Below are 23,040 nucleotides of genomic sequence, written 5' to 3'. Positions count from 1 at the left end.
TGCTGACCCATCCAAACGATGGTCTATTTATTGTAGCTTTGGACCATAAATTGACAATTCCTTAATAACAACATTTGTGTTTCACTGAATAGTATTTCAGCTTACGTAGGTACAAGTGCGGTGTGTATTTACATTTGTTGTAATTCATTACATAAACGAACTGGATAGGATAGATTGAAAGGATCTAACGCGTATGAGGATAGATAAAATTTGGAGTATCATAACTAAAATGTATAGAGTCTACCTAAATCAGTGAGCGGGAGCAAATGGTTTCTGGTGCTAGCTGGAGATTCCTATAGTAACGTTTCCTATATAAACTTCTATAAATCCATCAATATGTCAGATATACTCATTTGTATAGGGTAAAGTTCGAGCTACAGAAACAACTACACGGAGTACATGTACGAATCTGGTTTTAAAAACACACTCAGAAGTCATCCAGGGCACTTACTCGACAAAAAACACTACATCTAGTTAATATAATAATTTTGTAATAGGATGCTTACAGCTAATTATGGACTAGTTTACAGTTTCAAACGTTTCGCTTTGGTCGTGGGTACAGTAGAGTATTTGATATGTTAGCAAGTAACATTTGGACTATGTGATTTTATCATCTTAACGATAATAGCTAAGTGTATATAGCGGGTGTCCGAATACCTCTAAGATACGTCGTAGAGCCCTGCAGCAATCAACAGCGATCACATAGTTTCTCAGACTATATCGATCTGAATCACCGTATCCTGAAACATTCTGAGGGCAAGGATTTCAACCTCCTGTTAAATGCTGCAGGGCTCAAGACGCAGGTACGTAAATTTACGGGGTGTATAAATATATATATATTCAGTAAACCTATATAGATCGCGTGTATAACAGTTGTGGTGCCCAAATGGTTGGTTTGTTTTGTTTTTTGGCTATATGTATAGGAGAACAATTAAAGAGAATTGATTTATACGTTTCAACAGCTAGGTGAGTCTACAGACTAGGTTAAACCAGAAATTCATCATCGTCGTAATATTAAAGCCTGATAGTTTACTTGTTTGTTGTTAAAGCTGATTTATCAGTTAATAGGTATGTATACACACATACGCAATTATCGACTTAAAAAGTTCTACAGGTTACCATTGTTTTTCGTTTATAATGTACATATGTGTATACTTCAGTCGTTGTTGAATATACAAAGCTTTCTTTGCATGGTGATGACCACTGGTACAATATCCTTTTTGTCGCATCCTTATTTCTACTTTTCGTCCTTCACTTCACATTCTACTTTTTAAAGCCTCTCACCGAAACACTTATTTGAGCAGCTGGCATACTTTCTCCATCTCAACTATCTCGTCTTAGATTATTTAATTAGGATTTGGATTAGGGTTGATTTTTTTGTTTGTCTGGGACTTTTGGTTTCTTAGGGCTATAAAGGATCCAGGGTCCAGTTGCCTTGAGCGCGAGCTTAGATAAATGTTTCGGCTGCCATTTGTTACAAGCACTCGGCCAGCGGCGGTTTTTCGATGGGCGGCGAAGGACCCGAAACGGAAACCATTGGCACGGCACTGATCTTCGGCTTGACGATCTTGAGTCCCAGGTTGCTCAGGTTCTTGGGGCTACTGTGCGGCGACGAGGACGCCGTCGAGGATCGCTGATGCACGAGGACTCGCGGTTTGGCCTCGATGGCAATGCTCGGCGAGGAGGAGGCCGAAACACTCGCCGTGGCTGTGGCGCTGGCCAAAAGGGGCACATGGACGAGTTCCTCCACCGTTTCCGCCGAGTCCTGGGATTCGTGGACCACGGCAGCGGCATCGCTGTGAATCAGTGCCGCCGTGGACATCGTGTCGCCCTCATCATCCTGCATGTAAGGTGGCGGTGCCTCCAGCGAGATGCTGCCCACAATCATATTGGCCGTGGTTATGGCCGCCGATCGAGCCAGCAAACTGGTCACTGCCGAAGGTGATTGCTTGCCATCGTGGATGACCGGCAGCCTCAGTAGTTCTCCTCCTCCGCCGCCGCACTCCTTCAGCTCGATATCGTTGCTGTCCTGCGAGAGGTGCTGCTGCTTGCAGGACTCGTCGTCGGTGCGCCAAGGTCGCAGGCTCTTCTGCGAAATCGAAAAAGTTTTTATAGACCTTTAATGTTATAACTCATACTCGCAAAGTAAAAGCGTTTAGGTAAACACGTAAAAGAAGGAATTTCAAAGTTTAAGGGTCAAACAAAAAAACAAAGAAGAAGTAATGCCAAATTATTTGGTAGATATTTCTTACACTTAAAATAATGTTTTTAAAAGTAGAGGTAACATTTTCCAATTGTATATTAATCTTAAGAAACAATGACAAAAAGAAATGAGCATTCAATGTAACATAAAAATTTTAGAAAAATACTTAAGCATTTTCAAGGCTTTAAATGAAAATACAACTTGTTAATCGATTAATATCTTCTTGAACACCACGAAAAAACTTCAAATACTTTTCTTGAGTAATTTTTTTTATGTTTTTCACTCACCCTTCGGCCGTTGTCCGTGATGTTCTCGGCACTCTTGGCCTTCCGGCAAAGGACACTCTGGGATCCGTGGCGGCGCAAGAACTCGATGGAGTCGAAGCCCCGCCCCTCCGAGGACACGAAGATGGCCGAGTTGATCCGGCTGCGCGTGCAGCGCTCCGAGATGGAGGTGGAGTGCTCCTCGGCCAGCATGTGGATGTGCTGCAAGTAAGAGGATGTCAGTAAGGATCTCTGCTGTCTGAAGTGTCCTGCCAGTTGTTGTTGGCTTACGCGGCTATTGCAGTGCAACGGTGGGTGGGCACATTCACTGCTGTCGAACTGCGTTCCGCAACGAGCAGAGCAAGAGAGCGAGCAGGGGAGCAATAGAGAGAGAGAGAGAGAGAGGGAAGAGAGATAGAAAGAGATAGAGAGGAGACGGTAGAGCGGACAGTTCCAAGGGGGAATCACACGCACAACACACAAAAGCCCGCACAAGGACCTCCCGCCAAAAACGCCTGACGAAGGCCACAGGAACAACAAGAACGAACAGGAGCAAGCGAACAAGCGTGGGACAAACACACTACCTGGCTACGAACAAACTAAAAGGACTTAAAAGGACTCGAAGCCGGGTCTCAAGCGGATGCGAATTTGCGAATTGCGATTTGTGATAGATTTTTGTTTTTTTTTTCTATTTGTTTTTTTTTTTTTTTTGCTGTGAGAGAAGTGAGCGGTGCTGGCCATTATTCCATCCAGTGAAGGTAGGTTTGCTGCAAAGTTCTGTACAAGGTGATTGATTGATTGATGGGTGATTTGGTGCGATTTTGGTGCTCCGTTCTGCAATCTGAAGTGGAACTCGTAATCGAAATCGAAAGCGAACTCGAACAGGAACTCGAACTCCAAGCAAAACCATGTGCACGTGCACCACAAGCTGCAAGTGCTTTTTGGGGGGCCAGTGTGGGGAACACCCAACTCACTTCTAAGTGGACAGAGTCAGTGGCTCAATCTTTGGCAAGGGAATAGAGCTGGTTTGCATATTTCCTGTTTTTGCATACTCATCTGGGAGTATTTTTCTGCTGCACCTCAAACAAGTGTATTGGTTTACCTCTCGTTTACTGTTTTTTTTCAGACAAGACAAACAGATCAAAAACAATAATAAACAAGTTAAAAGACCGTCAGAAAAAATAAACAATAAAGTTTAACATTTGTGGGAAATAATCGATGCTATAACAATGCTAAATGATTGTCGGAACGAATGTCGGAAAAAAGAAACAATATGTTTTACAATTTATATAATAAACAATATGATATGCAAATAAATTAAATAAATGAATAAACATGAGTTACACGTTTCCGTGAGCCGCCAATTATGGAAATTATTTTCACTGCATTAAGCCCTTAATGACTTCATAAATAATTCAAAAATATGGAAATTATTTTACGGAAAAAAGAAAGAAAGGTAGTAAGGAAAGAATTGTAGTATGAGCGATTTTTCTTCTTTGGCAAGACCATTCAATTTAAACTTTGTTGGCTAACGCTCTTTTTTTGTCATTCTAGATAATCTACTATCTCATGATTAATGCTTTTAGGAATGCATGGCTCAAAAGTTCCTTAAAGAAGGCCAACATTGCGTATGAGTGATTTATGTTAATCCTACTTCTCAGGCAGTAAAATGTTTAGAAAATCTTTACATATAAGTTATATGAGATATATAATTTAATGCTACTATTCAGGCCGTAATATGTTTAGAAAACCTTTTAATTTAATCTTAAAACTGTGTGTAGAACCTTACCAAAGTAAGGAGGCTAAACTGATCAGTTCCCATTCCCTTGCCCAAGTGAGCCACTCTGTTTCTTGGTTCGTTCCAACCGACACTAGCTGGCGGACTTACGCTGGCCGGCTCGCTGTAGTTGCTGTGGTTGAGCACCGACGACTCGGTGTGGATGGTGTCGCTGGCCACCATGCTGTGGTACTTCTGCATCGGCAGCTGCATCGTCGACGAGCCGCGACTCTCGCGCGATCCCTCCCGCGATCGATCCGCGCAGGAGTACTGCCTTCGATACTGGCGCCTCCTTCGGCCGGCGTTCGCCGAGGAGGATGCCACCGATGAGGCATCCCCGGTGGCGCCCATATGGTGATCAGCGCATGCCAGCGCTCGAGGTTGCAGCGGAGGCGGGCGAAAGTAACTGGGATCGTAGCTGAATTGCCTCCGCCGCCACTGGTCGTACTGCCTATAGTGGCTGAAGAGTCGCCTTCGTCGCAGGATGAGCTGCTTCTTGGCCTCCAGCACCTCGTCCTCCTCGACAAAGGTGCGCTCCTGCGAGTTCTTAAGGATTCCACGCTGCTGCGCAAACTTACGCTGCTTAATGGCGCCCGCTTGCAGCGGCAGAATGCGATGCACCGGCTCCTTTTCCCGCTGCAACAGCTGCTGATCCTCCTGATCCTTGTCGGCGACCTCGTCCGCCTCCACTTCGATGTCCTCGCCATTGGCCGCCTCCAGACTATCGACATTCTCCAGCACATTGGCGCCCACAATCGACTGATTATCGACGCTGGGACCCCGAACATAGGTGTTCACCGGAGTTCCATGGCTGTGACCATGTCCATGGCTGGATGCCGCACTCACGGCCGCCGAGGAGGCTTCGCGGTGCGCTGGTTGCTAGCTCTCCACGTCCGCCTTGTGCAGCAGGGCAAACTGGCAGCCGCAGTCGCGTTCCAGTTCCCTACGCGGATACTGAAAGCACCGGTCGAATATTCCGCAGCCCTCGCACCGCGGCAAACACTGTTTTTTTTGTCCACCAACCAAAACCAAACAGAGAGAGATCGCAAGCGGTTCGAGCGGCAGGAGCAGGATCAAGTTCAGCAGGCGAGAGAGCGAAGTGAAAGTAGGGAACGTTTGGTCAGTGAGATCTCGGGAAAGCGCCAACCTGAACAGCAAAGCTCGAAACCAAAACGGCTAAATGCACTTAGAATACAAGCGAACTTCTCTAACTCAAACTACTTGTTGGGGATATCAAATTAAATAAAACAGAAAAACTATTCAAAGTTTGTTTGCTTTTATAAATAAAATGATTTTAAGATTTAGTTTTAATAGAAACAATTTTATTTTTAAAATTCAAATTTTTTAAATTGATTTAATTTGACCAGAACAATAATGAAATGCTTTAAATACTATATAAAAATATTATTTTTTTAAATGTCTCAAAGAAACTTTTTTGTGATATTTACCCAATTAAAATAGATTTCATATCTGTTATTATTTAAATTTTTATGTTTAATCTCAGATTGCTCAATTCAAGTTTATTTTAGAATAGTTCGACTGTATGTCTATGGAATGTGGATAGTACGAGTTATAAATTATATAGAGGTGCTCTCATATGCATTACGCATCCTGAGCTCAAAGGAACTAGGTGGAATCGCTAGTTAACTTCGGCTGACCGAAGACCTTATACTCTTTAGAAAAGCTAAAGCTTAGATCCAAAGAGTATAGCCCAAAACTAGTGCCATAAGCCTACGGAAAAGAAAGCTGAAATAAATGCGAAACTAGCACGTGCTATCTTAGTAAGCAAATCATAAGAAGAAACAGTCCAAAACGTCTGATTTCTACAGGGAATATGCATTAAAAAAATACATTTTGCTGCTATAACCCCCAATTAAAACATTTGGAAACGGACCACGAAGTATTTGGGGTAAGAAGAATTTAATTGAAAGCAGAGTGTTGTCAAGAAAGTTTCAGAATAGAGTCATTCTCGGAAAGTTTTAGGAAGTATCAGTTTTTATAGTCTACAATTGAGGAGTTGGATGGGGTTGTGCACGGCTTAAAAGAGGAAATAGTGGGTGTACTTTGTTCAATAATAGTCGAATATTTACTTGAATTGATGCATAGAAAAAGCGAATAAAATGCAAAGATATATATATTTTTTTGGTTTTGTATATAAGTAGTTGGAAGAATTTGTTATTTTTGAATACCTTGACAAAGAAATCGGGGTGTAGGTTCTAAAAATGAAGCATAACAAAAACGAAACAGAGATAAGTTCCTTCGCGAAAATCCAAACGCTCAGCGCTCCGAGTAATCCTAGAAACCCGCACAACCATCATCCCCGCCTCCCCGATCGGGATTTCGGGTTCTCCAGGGGAACTCACCTGGTGGGAATGCTGGCCATTGCATCCGCTGGCACTGCAGACTCCCGTTCCCGGAACCTTCAGCTGTTCGTGTTTGTAATCCGGTTGGTAGGGCAGCAACATCCGGATTTTACCCCATCGGTTGAAGAACAGCGCGATGGCTCCGGCCCAAACCATCAGTACAATCAGGACGATGCCAATCTCCACGCCGCGAATCTGAACGGGGAGCATAACACAATTAAGTCAGTAAATATTGGCATTTCTTATCAGGAATTAAATATAAAATCAGGTTAATAATATCAAGGTTTGCCCGTCAACTTTGAAAAGTCATGAATAAAATAATTGTGGAAAAAAACACAGGGAACTTTATAAAATTTAAAAGAAAATTTTTTAAAATAATTTATTAGTTTAATCCACAACTGTACAATAGTGTAAAGGCTTCCTAAAGATTAACCTTCAGAAAACTCTAATAATTCTAGTATCTTAAAAGCACAATATTAATGCTTATTACTAAAACCTGTTTTCTTAGCATTAAATCAGAAAATCGCTTTGTTTTGTTTGATTCGAAAACATTTTTGCTTACATTTAATGCGATTTGCTTGGCATTTGATCTGTAGTTATTTAGTAGACTCACCGTGGGCAATTCCCTGGTTGTGCCATGAGTCAGGGTGTTGGTGGCCGTGGAGGTCACATCGTCGCCGAAGATGCTGGCGTTGGAGCTGCCATTACGGCCATTGTTGCTGCCATTGCCATAGATACCCGGTGGAAAGTCCTGCTGGGAGGTGTTTTTGGGCAGATCTTTGGGGATGGAAGTCACATAATGAAAGCCTTTTTCTGGGAACCGAATCCATGGGGTATGGGATACTCACCCAGCGTCTTAAACTTGATCTGCCCCCGACTGCGGTACTTTTTGCCCTGCCAAATGGCCGTCACAACGAGCGAGTACTGTGTACTGGGCAGCAGGCGATCCAGGACAATGGCCTCGCTGCTGCCGGCGACGTCCTGTACAACCCTGTAACTTAAATTAATTCAATTACCACTCTCGAACGGCAGCTAAGGGGTCGCAGGGGGTTTTCGAGTGGAGGATTGTGCAATCGCATGAGTGTGTGTGTTTTAGAGTGTGTGTGTGTGTGTGTAAGAGTATCTTAGTGTGTGTGCTAATTGAGCAAACTACAATATTCCCTTCGTGAAATATGAGGCCAGACCGTGTTGGTAATTACAGCATTGGCCAATATTTCACTTTGTCACTTTCGCCAGAACGCTTACCAAACATGTCCTAGATTTGCCAATTGAGCTCACATTACCCACCCAGCGATCCTGTTTCTTGTAGCGATGTAGCAGTGTAGCAATGTAGTGAAAGCACCGAACACCGAGCACCGAGTGCGTGGCAGCAAATGTGGCCCAGACTTGCGGCCTTTTGTGCACTGGCTTCTATTACCACCGGCTGTAGCAACAACAAGCGCCTGACAAATGATTCATTATTCATACATGTAGCACACACACACACACACACACACAGACACAGCCCCTCGCTCACATTGCGATACGGACAACCCAATGGCCCCCAGTGGAACACAAGTCCAAACAGACAACAAAAGTGTCCCGCATTTCACCAGCAGACGGAGCAAAAACAACGCCGAACAAGCGAACGTAAATGTTGGAAAAACAAAACACAGGTAAACACTGACGGTTGGCCGATTTAATAATGCTCTTCAGCTAACGGGAATTCCAAAAATGTCATTTACATTTTTGTAGCAACGGTAAATGAAAAGGAGGAATTTTGACATAAATATGAGCATTCGAGAATGCATTTAAATGTCAAGCGATTATACATCTGTGGCTAGTAATTCAGATGTTAACAATGAACAACGAAACCCTATAAATTATCGTAAAAAAATATATTTTCTATGTTCTTATTTTTTTTATTTGTGCCACCATCGAATTTCATAAATACAAATAAATTAAAATTTAGCTTTTTATTTCGTACATTGGCCCACTGTTAATGATTATAATTACTGATCTAATCAATATTCTTTTAATTAGGTATGCATTGTTCTTCGTTGGAAAAACATCTCAAACAAAAGGTGAAATAAATAAAGAAAGGTCAACAGTTCTTGTTTTTGTTGTAAGAAATTATTTTTATAATTATAAAACAAAACGTAAACTATATGTCTAATAAATGCCTTGAGTCCTCAGTTCAACAAATCGAATTTTCTATCTCGTTTCCTTTGATTGTACTTTTTAAACAGTTTCCCACCTAAACTTTTAAAACGTGTTTAAACAATGCAATGTAAGTGAGTACCCGTAACTTTTTCCACCTGCCAATTGATACGATTTAAGGACATAAGCAGGCTTTTACAGTTCATTGTGAATTTACATCTGGCTGGTCGGCAACAACTCTTCTCGATTCACCCGCGCCGGCGGCTAAATAATTGATTAGCCGCATGTGTCACATCCATTTGCATGGAGCGAATAGACCCGCGGCCGCAGGGCAACTGGAATTGGGACGACTTGGGCAAACACATGAGCCATCCGCCGGGTGATCTGATCCGTACTATATACGGTATGCCATATGTGACACGAGCAGCAGCAGGCGCTGTCTAAAGTTTTCGCCGTTAAAGTTTTCATCATGTGGCAACGCCTGGGGAAAATCAAATTTAATCCATGTTCCTCCAACTGCTTTTTTGGCTGTTTGGCATTTAATTCGAAGAGGAACCCGCTTATTATTACTCACGCCATGGCTTTAAATTTTACTGCTGTTTTACGGGGTGGATCCTTTGGCCTTTCTGGCCATAAGAAATGCAAGCAAATTTCCTCGAGAAAAGGCGGGCAGGAAGTTTCTAATTTTCTCGCCGGTTTTTCTTCTCCCTTTACGGCTTGATTGTGGGCTTTTGAGTCATTTCCTATTCAGAAATATTGCTAAATATGCATTTCGGCCAACGTTTTACAACTTTTTTTTTGTAATGTCCCCCTTTTGTGAGTGTTATCCGGATCGTTCCGGTTTTTGATAAATAAACAATTACCATGCTGGGCAGCAGAAGTTTCGCATTCGCTACTCAAACTTCGCTGTATGCATACAATATATGGTACGTATGTCGTACAAAATATACAAATGTGTACTCGCACGAAACCGGCGACCGGGGCTTCTGATGTTATTTAATAACTTATGACATTCATGGGCTGGTCTCAACAAACTTTACTTTTAAGCCAGCCAGGATGTGTGCCATGTGCCAGGATGTGACGTATATTTTTCGATTTTGATCGGCAGTCAAACGGAGAAATACGTGACAATCGTCCTGCATTTGCGTTAAGTTAAAAATTCAATTAAAAATACGTATACGCCCCGTTGGACAGGATAGTTCCATCAATGTTCGATGAGGGACTTATTTGGGCGGTATAGATAAGTTTCAAGGAGAAAGCGAGTGCGAGCACTCGAATTCCTCGGAAATATCAAAGCAAAGCCTGCTTATGTGATTGTATATATCAAGTACAAATCAGGTTTGCCTTATGCTCTCCATTGGCCTTATGCTCTCCATTTCGCTGTTTGCTGTTACTGCGACCTGTGCACTTTTATGGCTTGTACTGGAAAATTTATGTTGTCATCACAGAGCAACCGACGAAGCACAGCTGGAAGCACTCTCAAATCTCATCCGCTTAGCCATCGCACAGAAAATAAAGCTATTCGTATGTATATGTGTTCTTGGGGCCTTGACATTTCCATTTTAATAATGTCAAATTGGCTCTAAAAACGCAGATAAAAATAATGAATAAAATCTAGCACACGACTACTGTATTGATCGGGATTTTCCATCTACTCCGCCTTTGTCCTCCTTCCACTTTTCCACTTCCTTCTTGAACCGTTCACATGTCCTGTCAGCCCCGCCCCTTTTACGCCTCTTGCTTCACCTCCCCTCACTTCTCCTCCTTCGCTGGGACAGTAATTGTTATTAATTATTATTGTTATTGATGGTGCTTGACATGCTTGGACGTATTGAACTCCAACCCTCTACAACGTCCACTCATTGTTCGTCAAGAATTTCATAAATCCACTTAGCAATTTGGAGCATGCATAGTGCATTGAAAGAAATTACGGAACGTTAAGAAATTATATGTTTTGAAGTGGACTATTGATCAATTAGTGCCTTTGTGTTTATTAAAAAGATTTTAGGCAAGATAATACTGTTTAAGAATTGGTGTTGTTATTAATTTAAAAAAATACATATATTCAAAATGATGTTGTTTGTCAATGTTTGTTTCCTCATATATTTATAGTTTGTGTTAACATTAGTTGAAAAAAGTTCATTAAAATTTGAATGATAAATATTATTATGAAAACTTAAAAGGGACTGTGCATTGCCTCGTGCAAATCGATGTGAGTGAAGGCAAACGTATCTGTGTACCTGTCTGAAACGTCCAGGACAAAAGTCTATTTCACTTGGGGAGCCCAAGGAGCCCAACGAGCCCAGGCCCAAGCTAATGCCAAAGCCAAATCCAAAGCTCGAGCCGACTCACCTACAACGTGTCTATGTACAAATCATACATTATTCACCGGCACAATTTACTCGAAAAACGGCAGGAAGATAGGACCCACCGAAACCACCGCCATCGCCATCGCCATCGCCAAACCGCCCACCATAATGACTGGCAGTCGGAAGTATGTAATACAACAAAAAATCGATAGGAAAGTAACACAAAAATTAAAAACAAACTGACTAATAAATAATGACCAACCGAACGAAGCAACTACCGAAAAAAAAATACAGAAAACCACAAGCCAGCGACCAAGTTTTGTAATAAAAATTTTGACATAGGCGTGAACTTTATAGAAGAACCAAGGGCCAAGAGCAAAAAAACAAAAAGCAACAAAGCGACGGCTTAGCATTGGAATGGCGGGCAGTAAAAGACAAAACACGCTCATGCAGCCAAAAGCCAACTGAAAACGGCCAGCACACACACACACACATACATACACAAGCACACACTTACACTCACACGCAATAAGAGCCATTAAATTGAAAAACACCTTGGCCAGCAGTCGGCAGCGGACTGCAGTCAAAAGGCACAAAAGCCGAGCACTTAACTTATTACACGGACGGCATTCCACGGCATCGTGAACGGGCTAAAAGACCCGGCTAAGAGACCTGGCCCTAGCTGCCACTTGGACTTGGCCAACACGGAGCGGAAGTGCTTAGTTTGTTGGCGAAATATGCAGGCCATTCCCATCAGTACACGGCGCAAACATGCATCGAGCATTTGCATAAAAAACGGATTTTTCAAATGCTAAACTTCAAGGAAGTTTCGTAATTAATCTTAAAAGTTTCAAGCATTGAAATTATTTTACCATTTGGAAATTCTTGTATTTTGAACAATGGCAAACACGTTTTGCAAATAGAGCAATACATTTTCAAAAGCTTAAGGATCATCATTTCGAATAACATTTAAAGATCAATAATAATTTTGGGTCGCTTTAAAATTTAATGCTTGAAGAGAGATGTACTATGACTTTGAAAGGTTCTTTAATACTAAAAACAAGATTCCAAATGTCATTAAATATCTACTTTAAAAAGCTTTCTTTAAAAATGAAAATGTTTGTAGAACAATACAAACTAAACAAATTTACCAAAAACATACATTTTTTTAACCTTTTATAATTGTATACTATTTTTGCAACAAATTCACGCAAATTAAACAATAAGATATTGCAGTAAAGGTGAAAATAACAAATCTTCAGATTCTTAATTTAAGTAACAAATTAAATTTAGATTTATTTTTCTTAGTGTACGGCTAGTTGCTTCTCTTCCGGTTTCCACGCAGCAAACACGGCGATGAGAAATAGCAATCAGCGGCAATGGGACGTGTGGAGCTGTGGAGGTGGCAATGCAAATGGGAACGGCAAGATGGTAAATTGCCGGCAAGACAGCTGCAGCTGGGCTGCAACATTTCGGTAAATCATCAAGAGTATTGCCAAGAGAGTAAGCCAAAACTAGCACGGTCGCAAAGTCCCTGACATATGTGCGCACATAAGCTCGCTACTCATAAATATGGCTAAGAACCCAACGTTCCTATGCAGGCAAACTTGGCCAACTTGAACACTTCAACAGCTCGAATTCTTCGCAAATCGAAGCTAATTGAGTGGTAATAACGTTCAACGCATAAGTTTCTTAAACTTTTAGCGTTTTTGTGTTTACTTCCGTTTTTCTTACTCTGGCAAACTTTATTGCGATACTTTAAAATTTGTTATAACTCTTTCACCATACAGAGAGTCAATCAATTTCTATAAACATATTTGCTTTAAGATTGATACCCTTAATTTCAAAGAAATTTTAATACAATTTGTTACGGCGTATTTCTATTCATTTATATTTATGTTTTGGCAGAAAATTGATTAATGTTTTCATTAATTAAATTTGAATCTGCTTTGCTTTAAAAGGCTTGCTTTCGGCTTGCTCAAGTTTTTTCAATTTTACCAAAGTTTGTTGATAAAATAATTTTTATATGTGTCAAAAAGTTTCCAACAAACATGTAAAAAAACTTGTGATATCTAGCCTAATTAGGATATCTTTTTTGGTAGCTCAGTGTTAGGGAAATTTTGCTGTATTTTCCGGGAAGTTGGCCACGCTTTGTGTACAAAACTTGCAATTCGCCTTTGTTTTAAATAACTTGACTCGAAGTACACGCGGCTTTTGTTTTTCTTTTGGCCTGCACTCGCGGTCAATTTGGCCTCAAGTTTCCCCATTTTCGTGTTGTTGGGGTTTTCCCGCCCACCACCACCACGGTTTACTTTAACTTGGCCAGTTATTTAGCTCATGGCCAAGCAAACACACACACACACACACACACACTTACACAAACACAAACTCGCACTCGCACAGAACCACAAGTTACAAGCAGGCGCACACACACTATTCAAAGCATAGACAGTGCTCTTGACTGACCGCTGCCACGCCCCCAGGCCCATTGACGCCTCCCAGCCCCTGGCTTTTGGCCACAAACTCAAACCCATGGGCCGTCAATTGCAGGCAGAGTTTTTTCACTCGCTTGGTCTCTGCATAAATGCAATTGCAAATGCCTTACACGGAGGGAAATATAAAACGAACTATCTTGTATATAATGGCAATGGGTTTTATATCTTGAATAGGAATGAAGTGGTTTTGTTTAAGTATCAGAATATGAAGAGCTCTTAGGTTGGATCTGAATCTAGTGTTGGTAACTTTATATAGGATGGTCAATACCTTACGGGCCATGAAATTATTTCATTATAAATTTCCATAAAACTATATTTTTCATTTACTAGAAATATTTATTTTGTTATTTATTTCGTGGGCTTAACAATATAAGTCATGGTTCTGCTTTTTCGTTAAATAGTTACCTATATATTTCCTTTAAATAAATGTTGTTTATAACAAAAATTGATTATATTGATTAAACGCGTTTTAAATGTAGATGCTTTAAAGAAAATATAAAGCCGCTTTTGATGAGCTTAAAGGCTACCCTTTCTTAATTTTTTCCCCGTGCACTTTGAACCCCCACCCCCCTCCACCAAAGACCCCTTTGAAGGCCCGTCAGTTGAATGGTAAGTAAGTGTGCTTTACCGTCATTTAGACAGTCAAGTGGCCCGGCGGATTGAGTTTTAGCTTTGTTAGTGGTACCTACCTGTCATCCGTCGGCTTGTACGTCACGATGTACTTCTCGATGGGATGTGCCTTCAGATCGATTTGCGTCTGCCACGAAACCCGGACCGCCGTGGGCGTCAAGAACGTAACGGTTATGTTCTCCGGCGTAGCCGGAATGGTGCCTATTATAACAATAATTGCTTGTTATTATGCCATTATCCTTGTAAATGCTTATAGTATACACATAATAACTCTCAGCCACAAACAAGCGTAAGTTTATGCGTCTGGGGGATTAGTTGGATTTGGTTTCAGCCGTATCGTAAAGACATCCGACCCTAAGTTGGGTCATAAAATTATAAGCTCTGCGGATTTTCCTCAAGTTATCACGGTCCAATAAAAAGCTTACCACTGATTTAGCTGTCATTCGTTTATCAATTGACCATATGGAGCAGTCCCTTTTTATTTATGCCTTTATATCTTTATGCCTTCACATCTTTACTTCATATAACATTGATTTATTTGTATTTACTTTTTCAGACAAAAGCACTCTTATTTAGCTGTTGATTATTAAACAACATAATTTAATGATGAAAGCCTGGGGAATTATTTATGACTTTATTAGCCTTACGAATATCAACTATTTATAACTATGAAAATGTTCTCTCAATTTTAAATTCTAATTTATTTTAAATGCGACTAAAATTTCCCAAGAGATTAATCAATTTCAAAGCTGAATGGGTTAAAAACATTAAGTTGGTTTATGTTTTGGCTTGCCGTTTGACCTGAATTGCGTTCGACTGCAATTTTTTCATGGAAAATATATTTTTAATCTTTGTGTTACCTAATATATTTTGGCAATGGGTTCCAGAAATAAATTAAAGTTTGATATACATAAATCTCGTAGATTTTGCTACCAGCCTATTTTTAAAAACTTTTTCGGCTACGTGGCAATTTAAAGTTTCACAATTCAAATAAGTTTGTTAGTCAATAATTTTAACTGTCCAATCGAGCGACCTGAATTGCTTTTCAATTTTTATACCGTACCTCAGGCAATAGAAACGACAACTTGATATTGTTAGACATATCTAAAAATAAACTAAAGTTTGAATTAGACTACCGATAAATTCTGTTGTCTAACTATTCTGCACTGAGGAAAATCCGCTATTCAGAAAAATAAATGGGTTCATTAACGGCAACAGTTGAAGCTGCTTTTGGCCAAAGTGCCACATAACATTGTTGCTGCAAATTATTACGACTTGTTGAAGGGGCGCTTAGGACCCTAAATTTTTGGGGACTTGGGATGTGGTACTTACCCGCTAGGCAAGCGTTAACAAACAGCACAGCTATGAAAACAAACATGCTTTCGTATGAGCCCGGTCGCCTTTTGTTGGTAATGTGGTTGCTGTTGTTGTCTTAGCCGGATTTTAGCTGCTCTCCCTATTTGGTTCTCTCTTTGGGCGGGTTTCTCTTTGCTAGGGTTTCCGCTTGGCTAATTCGTTGTTGCAGTTTTGGTTCGCCGTCACAAAATGTAGTTGCTTTAAAAATAATCTAACTAAACTTAAAATCAGTCTTGCTTTTGTCCCGCCTTTCGTTTTGTATTTTCTTTTCCTTTTTGTTTTGTTTGTGTGACCCTTGATGAATTTTTGTTGAATTTTCAATTGTGCAGCTACAGCATTTCCGTTCGTTTGTTTGCTTCTTTGCTCCTAATTGACTTTGTCAATGACATTTGCATTAAAATTCCCCCAGCCAGGCTCTGATATATATGTATATTTATGTCCTTGTGAAGGAAAGGGGAGGGGAAATTTATGCGTGTATATTTTTATAACACATTTTTATGGGGCTCCGTGTGCGTCCGTCTCTCCGGTGTCTCCTGTTTGAATCGTCATCGAATCGAATCGCATTTGATGAACGTTACGATAGTATGGTATTATATAGTGGGTGATCCCAAGGGGGTTCGTGGTGTGGCAGGGGGAGGTTATAGGTTATAGGGGTTATAGGGGGTCTGAGGAATATTCCAACAGTTTTTCTGTTTCGTGCTCACTTCGGTTCAACTGGGGAATTATTCACATTGCGTTCGCTTTTTGTTTTTATTTTTATTTGGTTTCTGGTTCTGCGGCTTGTGTTATTATTCTTTGCTGTTCATTGCTTTTTGGTGTTGCTGGGCTGCCTGGCTGCTTGGCTTTATAAAAATCAATAAAAAGCGACTCTTTGTCTGACAGCCGTTGATTTGGATGGCAGCCTAAGTGAGTTTTTTTTTTCTGCTTCCGTTTGTATTTCTATTGAGGTTTCAATTTTGTGTGCTAGGGTTTGGGGTTCTTTCAGTTTCTCGCTCTCGGTATTGGATTGTGTTGGCTCTGTTGCTTTTCCGGCCAATCGAAGGGTATGTTTTTGGGGGGATAAAAACGAAGCGAATTCAAGGAGAAGGACCCGACGACCACCTGCCACCTGTCGTCGCCTATCCCTTGGTCCTTTTGTAATGCCTGCGGCTTCCTGCTGTCGCTTTTATTTAGTTTGATACTTTTCGTATTTTGTTAACAATTTTGGCATAATTGCCAAAGCATTTAGGCCGCATTTTACGCCACCCTTGCTCTTTCCCCGTGCGTTCTTCTCTCCTTTCGGCGGCGGTAACTGATTTTTTTTGTTTTGATTTTCGTTGTTTTGTTTTTGCTCGTTGCGGCTTGTGGCATGCGGTTAATTATGACCCAGTGTTTTTGGCTGAGAGGAGGCTGCAATAAATCAGAATGGCATTAATGGCCTGTGGCAAATTATGCGCATACATTTGTGCAATAACTATAAGGCTAACTATACGATATGTGTGTGTGTGTTATAATACATTTACATTAATTATAATGAGCTGTGTTCTCAACTCAATCACAATTAAGCGAACACGGCTCATTCGTTATTCATTAACCAGATCGAAGCGAAAGAAAACAGAAACGAAAGCCAATTACATTATGTGCTGCATACTTTTTGGGGCCCGGCTTTCGATTTTAATTGGCATTGCGCATACGCCATGTGGCCACCCATACCAATATATACGCAACCAAAACTAAGTCCCCACTCATACACACGCACACATGATGCATACCTAATGTGTTATACATAATCCCCTAGTCAGCCCGTGTTTCATCTGCAGCAGACAATTCAATTTGTGGATTGCCTCGATCATGCGTGTATTTTTGTGGGAATTTTCCCTTTGTGTTTTCGGATTTTTGATTAGCACGCACGACTGGAAACTATGCGGTTAACATGTGCGGTCCGTGTTTTTGCAATTCTCTAAATAGTTTTCTCTTTTCTGTTTTCTCCCTCAACCTGTTGTCTCTGTACATTTTTGACTTGTTTATTGGCATCCTTTACTTTGATTTTGCGCTTTACACGAAAGTGAACCAATAACATGAAACAATCGTCTGCAGCATTTTCTTTTATTGCCATTGTAAAAGAATGTGGCTCACAGAGGACCGTTGCCGTTTTCACTTTTTCGGAAAAGCAATTGGAAAAGTAACCATCAAACGCCTCTAAAAAAAAGGACCAATGTTTTATGGCCAACTTTGAAGAGCAAATGTTCTGATGGGACCAGCACTTAATGTAGGCTACAAATCATTTCAATTACTTTTAAAGTGTTTATTATGGCCTTACGAAGTTAAACTTCTTTAGCAAACTAACATTATTAAATTCTTGTAAGTTATTGCAAACAAAATATTGAAAAATGATAAAGTTAAGGGAATTCAAAAGTCGTTTAATCTCAAAGGTATTAGCTTGAGGAGCAGATAATGCTTTAATACATCAAATATATCTCGAGTCTCTGTCATCGTTTAACCTTGTCCGAGAATTATGACCATTTCCACTTAAGTAAATAAGTGTTTTTAACAGCTTTCCATTGTCCAGAGATAATTGAGATTACTCTTACTTGCTGGACACTTTTGTTCTCATCTTAATGGTTGAATCTGACCACGCCCCCTCTTTTATTTCCGCCTCTTGACCGTCGGGGGGCAACCGCTCGATACTCATTAAATTTATGCATTTTTGCCTCATTTTTTTTGGTTGAGAGACCCTTAAAAGTTTTATGAACTTTTGGCATACACTTTGGCATGCTTGAGGCTTTTGGGACAAGATAGCAAAAGCCATGAGAGAATGTGTAATGAGTAAGCACACGCTTTGCAATTTAAATGATATTTTTATTTTGAACGCAAGACGAAGTAAATAAGAAATTAAATTTAAAAATGCCAAGGAGAGTATTTTATTTAAGGGAGGCAAACGTAAAATTATGAAATATGGTGAGCAGATAAAGGGGATAATGCCAACACAGTTGCATAAAAAGGAAATGACAGCATTTTGAATAAGAAATTAAATTAAATTTAAAAATTCCAAGGAAGGAATTTCATCAAAGGACGGAAATAAAGTCGCAGCTGAAGAGGTGGAATTTGTTGAGATATTAAAGGGCAAATTGTTGGAACATGTGAATGTAATAAGTGAGTACAAGATAATGAAATTTTCAAGAAAAATGGAAAATATAATGCATTACGAACAAATGTTAAAAGTATAAAAGGGAAAATAAATTGAAAGAAGAACAAATAAATCAGAAATGGGAATCTCAAATTAGATTAACAGAAGGTGATGGGAAACTAAATCAGAAACAACAACTTTTCACGCCATGAAGCTAAGCATGAAATTAAATTTAAAAATTCAAGCAGGAACTTTTTAATTGAGCAGGGGAGACACATAAAACAGAAGCCCGAGAAGGTGACGCATGGTCGGTGGGCAGACAGGTGGGTAGGTGGGCAGGTGGGTGGGTTGAAATGGGTTTGGAATTGTGTGTGAAAATTAGGAAGCGAGTGCATGCATTCCCGCAGTGGCAAATAAGTAGGTGAAAGCAGTTATCGTAAAATGAAAATGGCGGCTAGTACGCGTTGTCGCTTTCGCTTTCGCCAACGCTCTTAATTATAGCGACGTCACATGCACACAGTCACTCACACACACACTCACACACACTAACAGCCACATAAACACACAGGTAAGCACACTCACGCAGACAGGCACATACACCTGGCTTCAGTTGATAATTTTTTTTTATTGCATACAGTGCCGCGCGGAGACTCCTTTGGCATTTTGCGGCTCTGTGTGTTTGGCTTAGCTGCCAACTGGCGGACTCGGGATTGTCAGCCGGGCAGACAATAAATCAATCAGCTGTGCCAACATCAAATTCCTGCGCAGACAATGCTCCCTCGCCCTCATATATTCCAGCATATTGGTATTCGCGTGTAGCCGTGTGTGTGTGTGTGTGCGCTATTAACAAAAAGGTCAACTTAGCCGCTACAATTGAAGCCGAGCCGAAAGCCAAAAGCGCTGGGCGTGGGGAAAAGTGGGGAAAACCGGGGAAAGGCTTGTGCGCTGCGCTCAAGCTTTTACACCGGTGCACACTGCTCGAAATTCAGTATCGGACAGCTAAACTGTGGAGTGAAATTGCAAGCCAACAGGGCGTATGAGTGACATACCGTTTTGTTTGTTCGTAAATGTAATTTAATGGTTCCCTCATAATATTTCTTTTATTATTTTAAGAAATTTAGAATAAATGGGCGTTGCCCTAAAATAAAATCCTTTAAGATGTCTTTAATAAAGAAGCATTAAAAAATATTTAAAAATACTATAAATTATTTTCTAAAAATGCTATTTATATAAATAACCTTTGACCGTAAAAAAAGAAACCTTTAGCGGTTACAAATATTCTTAGAAAATTATAAGACTTGCTATTTTTAAGTTAAGCCACTCATTTAAAATCCCTCATTCAGAAAATAGATTTAAACTTTCTTGTGATACTAAAAACCAGTAATTTCGTCTGGTACACATTTTGTATTTGTATATGTCAGCATTTTTGTGTGTGTGTGCAAGCCATTGTGAAGAAGAAAATGGAAAGGGCGGGAGCTTGCTATTATGTCCTGGCTGTAAAAACAAAAAAAAAAGGAAAGGCTAGAGAAAATAAGGGAAAACACTTGACTCCAATTTTTGGCGAGATTTTCCGCAGCTCTGCTGGAAGGAAACGAAGGAAGAAAGGTCGACGTTGAAAGGAGCAAAATAATGAAAGGGGAAGAGAAAGGATGCAGGCTGCCATGTATGATGATAAAAAATTAAGCGCGAAACGGCGGGCTAAAGTTGGCTTTAATTGAGTACTACTTTCAGCTTAAAGCTCGTGAAGATGGAAGCTGATAAAAAGTAATTGCACCAATGAAAGCTTAACAAGAAGAATTTTCTGATTCAGTTCAGGAATTTTCAACCTTTTCTTTTGTTGCCTGTGCAGGATTGGAAAGTTGAAAAGTTAAAGACCAAGAACAAACTCTCAACAGCCTCAGGAAATGTTAAAGTTCTTAATTAAAGGAAAAATATATAAGAAGTACAACTATGCTAGACACAAAATGATATTAATTAATTTGCCAAGAAAAGTAAGATATATGCATTAAATTGTTTGAGCTTTATTTTGATGGACTTCGAATGTAGCTACACATGTTACTGCACCGTAAATTGTGATATTAGGATATCAAATTGTCAAGCAAGAAAATGTATGTATTAATTTATTCTTGCTCAACTTTGATGCACTTTTGAATATAGCTACAATTTTATATTCACTTTAAGTAGACTTTGTTTACTGCAAACAAAACGAACATAATTTACACTATAAACACTATTCCAAATAATTATAAAATGTAATAAAATTGGTTTATAATGATTAAGTCACAAAAGCTAAATTCCATGAATCCATAATTATTTTGTATTTTTGGGAGTAATCAATTAACCAAGAAAAAACACTAAATTAATTTAAGGTATGGTTCTATAAACGGTTTGGGTGAGTTATTTACAGATCTGGAATGTTTTCGTGCCTTTTCCCTTATTGCATATTTTTATTTGTAATTCCATTTTGTTTATTTACAGAAAGCTTAATGAGCGCAAACAACTTTCAGCGATGTCGAAATTTCCATTTTTAATCGGTCAAACTCTGCGGCATTTTTCCCGACTTCGTGCTAGTCCAAAAATACCAGGAGCCAGTAGTGAAAATATATATAGAAAGTGGTGCATATATGTCTAGAGACACTGCCACATGGTGGTGCAATGCACGCAATGCGGCGACTGTGTGGTTGCGACGGATTTAAATTTAAATTGAACATTTGCGCTTTCCGGGCATTTTGCCGCCGATCCGATTTTCATTTGACCTGTTCTAGTTGCGGTGAATGTGCGCGGATATATATCTACATATATGTTTTTGACTGAATGTTTTTACTCCCCCGTGGGATTCTTTGTTGAAAACGATTTGTTTATAATAACGTGGAACGTGCGACTTGCTATGCTTCGAATGGACAAATAAAACGAGACGAGAATTGAGAGACGAAAGATGAAAAAGATTTACAGAGGTGCAAGGGCGTTGAATTAACCCACACAAAAAGTCAAACAAGGGGCAGGTTAATTGTAAATTTCGTTGCTTGTTTTTCGCAAAACAAACGGAACGGGAGCATTAAAATTGCTGTTTAATTGCCACAGCTGCGCTGCTTTTCAGGTTGAATTGAAATACTGACAGAGTCCATTAGGCCATTTTCCATTTCATTTGCGTTTTCATCTCACTCAGAGTTTCCCTTCTCGTTTTTGGTTTTCGCAATTTAATTGGCTTAAAATTCAGTCGCCTTCTTCAGAAAAGCCGCAAAGGACTCTGGGATTTTCCTTGTTAATTGAGCGACTGTGACAAAAACAGAAACAAATGTACATACTTTCACGGAAAATAAAGCCACAAGAAGCAATTAGATGGAAATTTCTGAATTATTTATATCTTTTAATATAAACACATTTGGGTATGACAATAAATCATTTTTAGGGCAATTAAACTTAAGGAAAATAAAGAGATGTAAATTTAAATTTACTCTTCGTAAAGTTATCCTCAAATAAATGCTCAAGTTATGTCTATCTTTTAACTACAAATTAACTTGTAAAATAAGAGAAATAACTATAATGAACACCATTTAATGAATCAAAACTTCAAACAGTTGTTCTATGATTTTTTTTGCTGTGTACAAAGAACAGTTAAACCGCTCGCGGCACACTCAGAACTCTCAAAAACAAACAGACACAATCCAGCTTTTAAAGGCTCTACACTGTCACACAATTTACAAGTGGGGTGTTATTTACTTTTTGCCGTCGGACTCTGGTTAACCGGCTCAGCCACCTGCTAGTGACACGCCTCTCCGGCTCGCCGCCTCCTCCGTCCGTCCGTGGTTACTGAGTCCGAATCCGAATCCGAATCTGATTGTGAATATGGATATTAATCCCAGTCCCGATCCCCACTCGCATCAGAAACGCTTGGAAACGTGTGCATCCACTGATAACGATGAAAACAAACAAACAAACACTTCACTGCGCTCAGTTCTCAGTTGTTGTTTTTGTCACTTGTCTGTTTTCGGTTCTCTGTCCGAATTACAGTTGCTCACTAGCCACTGCCTTTTTTCAACTTCCGTTTCCGGTTTCCGGTTTCCGTTTGCTCGTTGTGCTGCGGCCGACGCGAAAACTACTACTGAAATGGACAGCCGCGAATGAAAACGAAACTGAACTGACTTGAACCGAAACGCCACAAGAGAGAGAAAGCTTTTCCTGTCGGCGGTGCACAGATTAGAGATGCCTATTCTGATATTTTAAGGCTGAATGTGAGGCGGGAATTTAAGTAAACTCTCTTAGAAGTGCAATTAAAATTCTTACAAGATAATTAAAAAAAAAAAAAAGTTTTTGATACTTAGTAAAAGTTTAACTTTCAAGCATCTATTGCAGGATCTAACTATTTGTTTAATAAACAAGAATTAGGTGAAATTTTAAC

At 39.9% G+C, this 23,040-nt stretch overlaps 1 protein-coding gene across 7 annotated transcripts; it reads right to left on the bottom strand.

Annotated features, from left to right (window-relative positions):
- Positions 1-58: 58 nt before the first annotated feature.
- Positions 59-22,763, bottom strand: LOC108096795. 7 transcript variants are annotated; one of them, XM_043208053.1, is made up of 9 exons: positions 22,362-22,763; positions 15,512-16,924; positions 14,239-14,380; positions 7,455-7,603; positions 7,220-7,383; positions 6,607-6,801; positions 2,758-2,805; positions 2,491-2,688; positions 59-2,089 (listed from the first exon to the last, which is right to left on the bottom strand). In XM_043208053.1, the coding sequence occupies exons 2-9, from the start codon at positions 15,555-15,557 to the stop codon at positions 1,475-1,477; spliced, it is 1,557 nt and encodes a 518-aa protein (XP_043063988.1). In that variant the 5' UTR covers positions 15,558-16,924; positions 22,362-22,763; the 3' UTR covers positions 59-1,474. The 7 variants fall into 7 exon arrangements, with proteins under 7 accessions (XP_043063988.1, XP_043063989.1, XP_043063990.1 ...); XM_043208054.1 differs by having other exon boundaries at positions 7,455-7,597; XM_043208055.1 differs by lacking the exon at positions 2,758-2,805.
- Positions 22,764-23,040: the final 277 nt, after the last annotated feature.

The sequence above is a fragment of the Drosophila ficusphila genome, unplaced genomic scaffold, assembly GCF_018152265.1.
Source record: "Drosophila ficusphila isolate 14025-0441.05 unplaced genomic scaffold, ASM1815226v1 contig_414, whole genome shotgun sequence".
Taxonomy (NCBI): domain Eukaryota; kingdom Metazoa; phylum Arthropoda; class Insecta; order Diptera; family Drosophilidae; genus Drosophila; species Drosophila ficusphila.
Note: the sequence above shows the minus strand (reverse complement) of the source record. Positions and strands in the feature narration are given on the sequence as shown.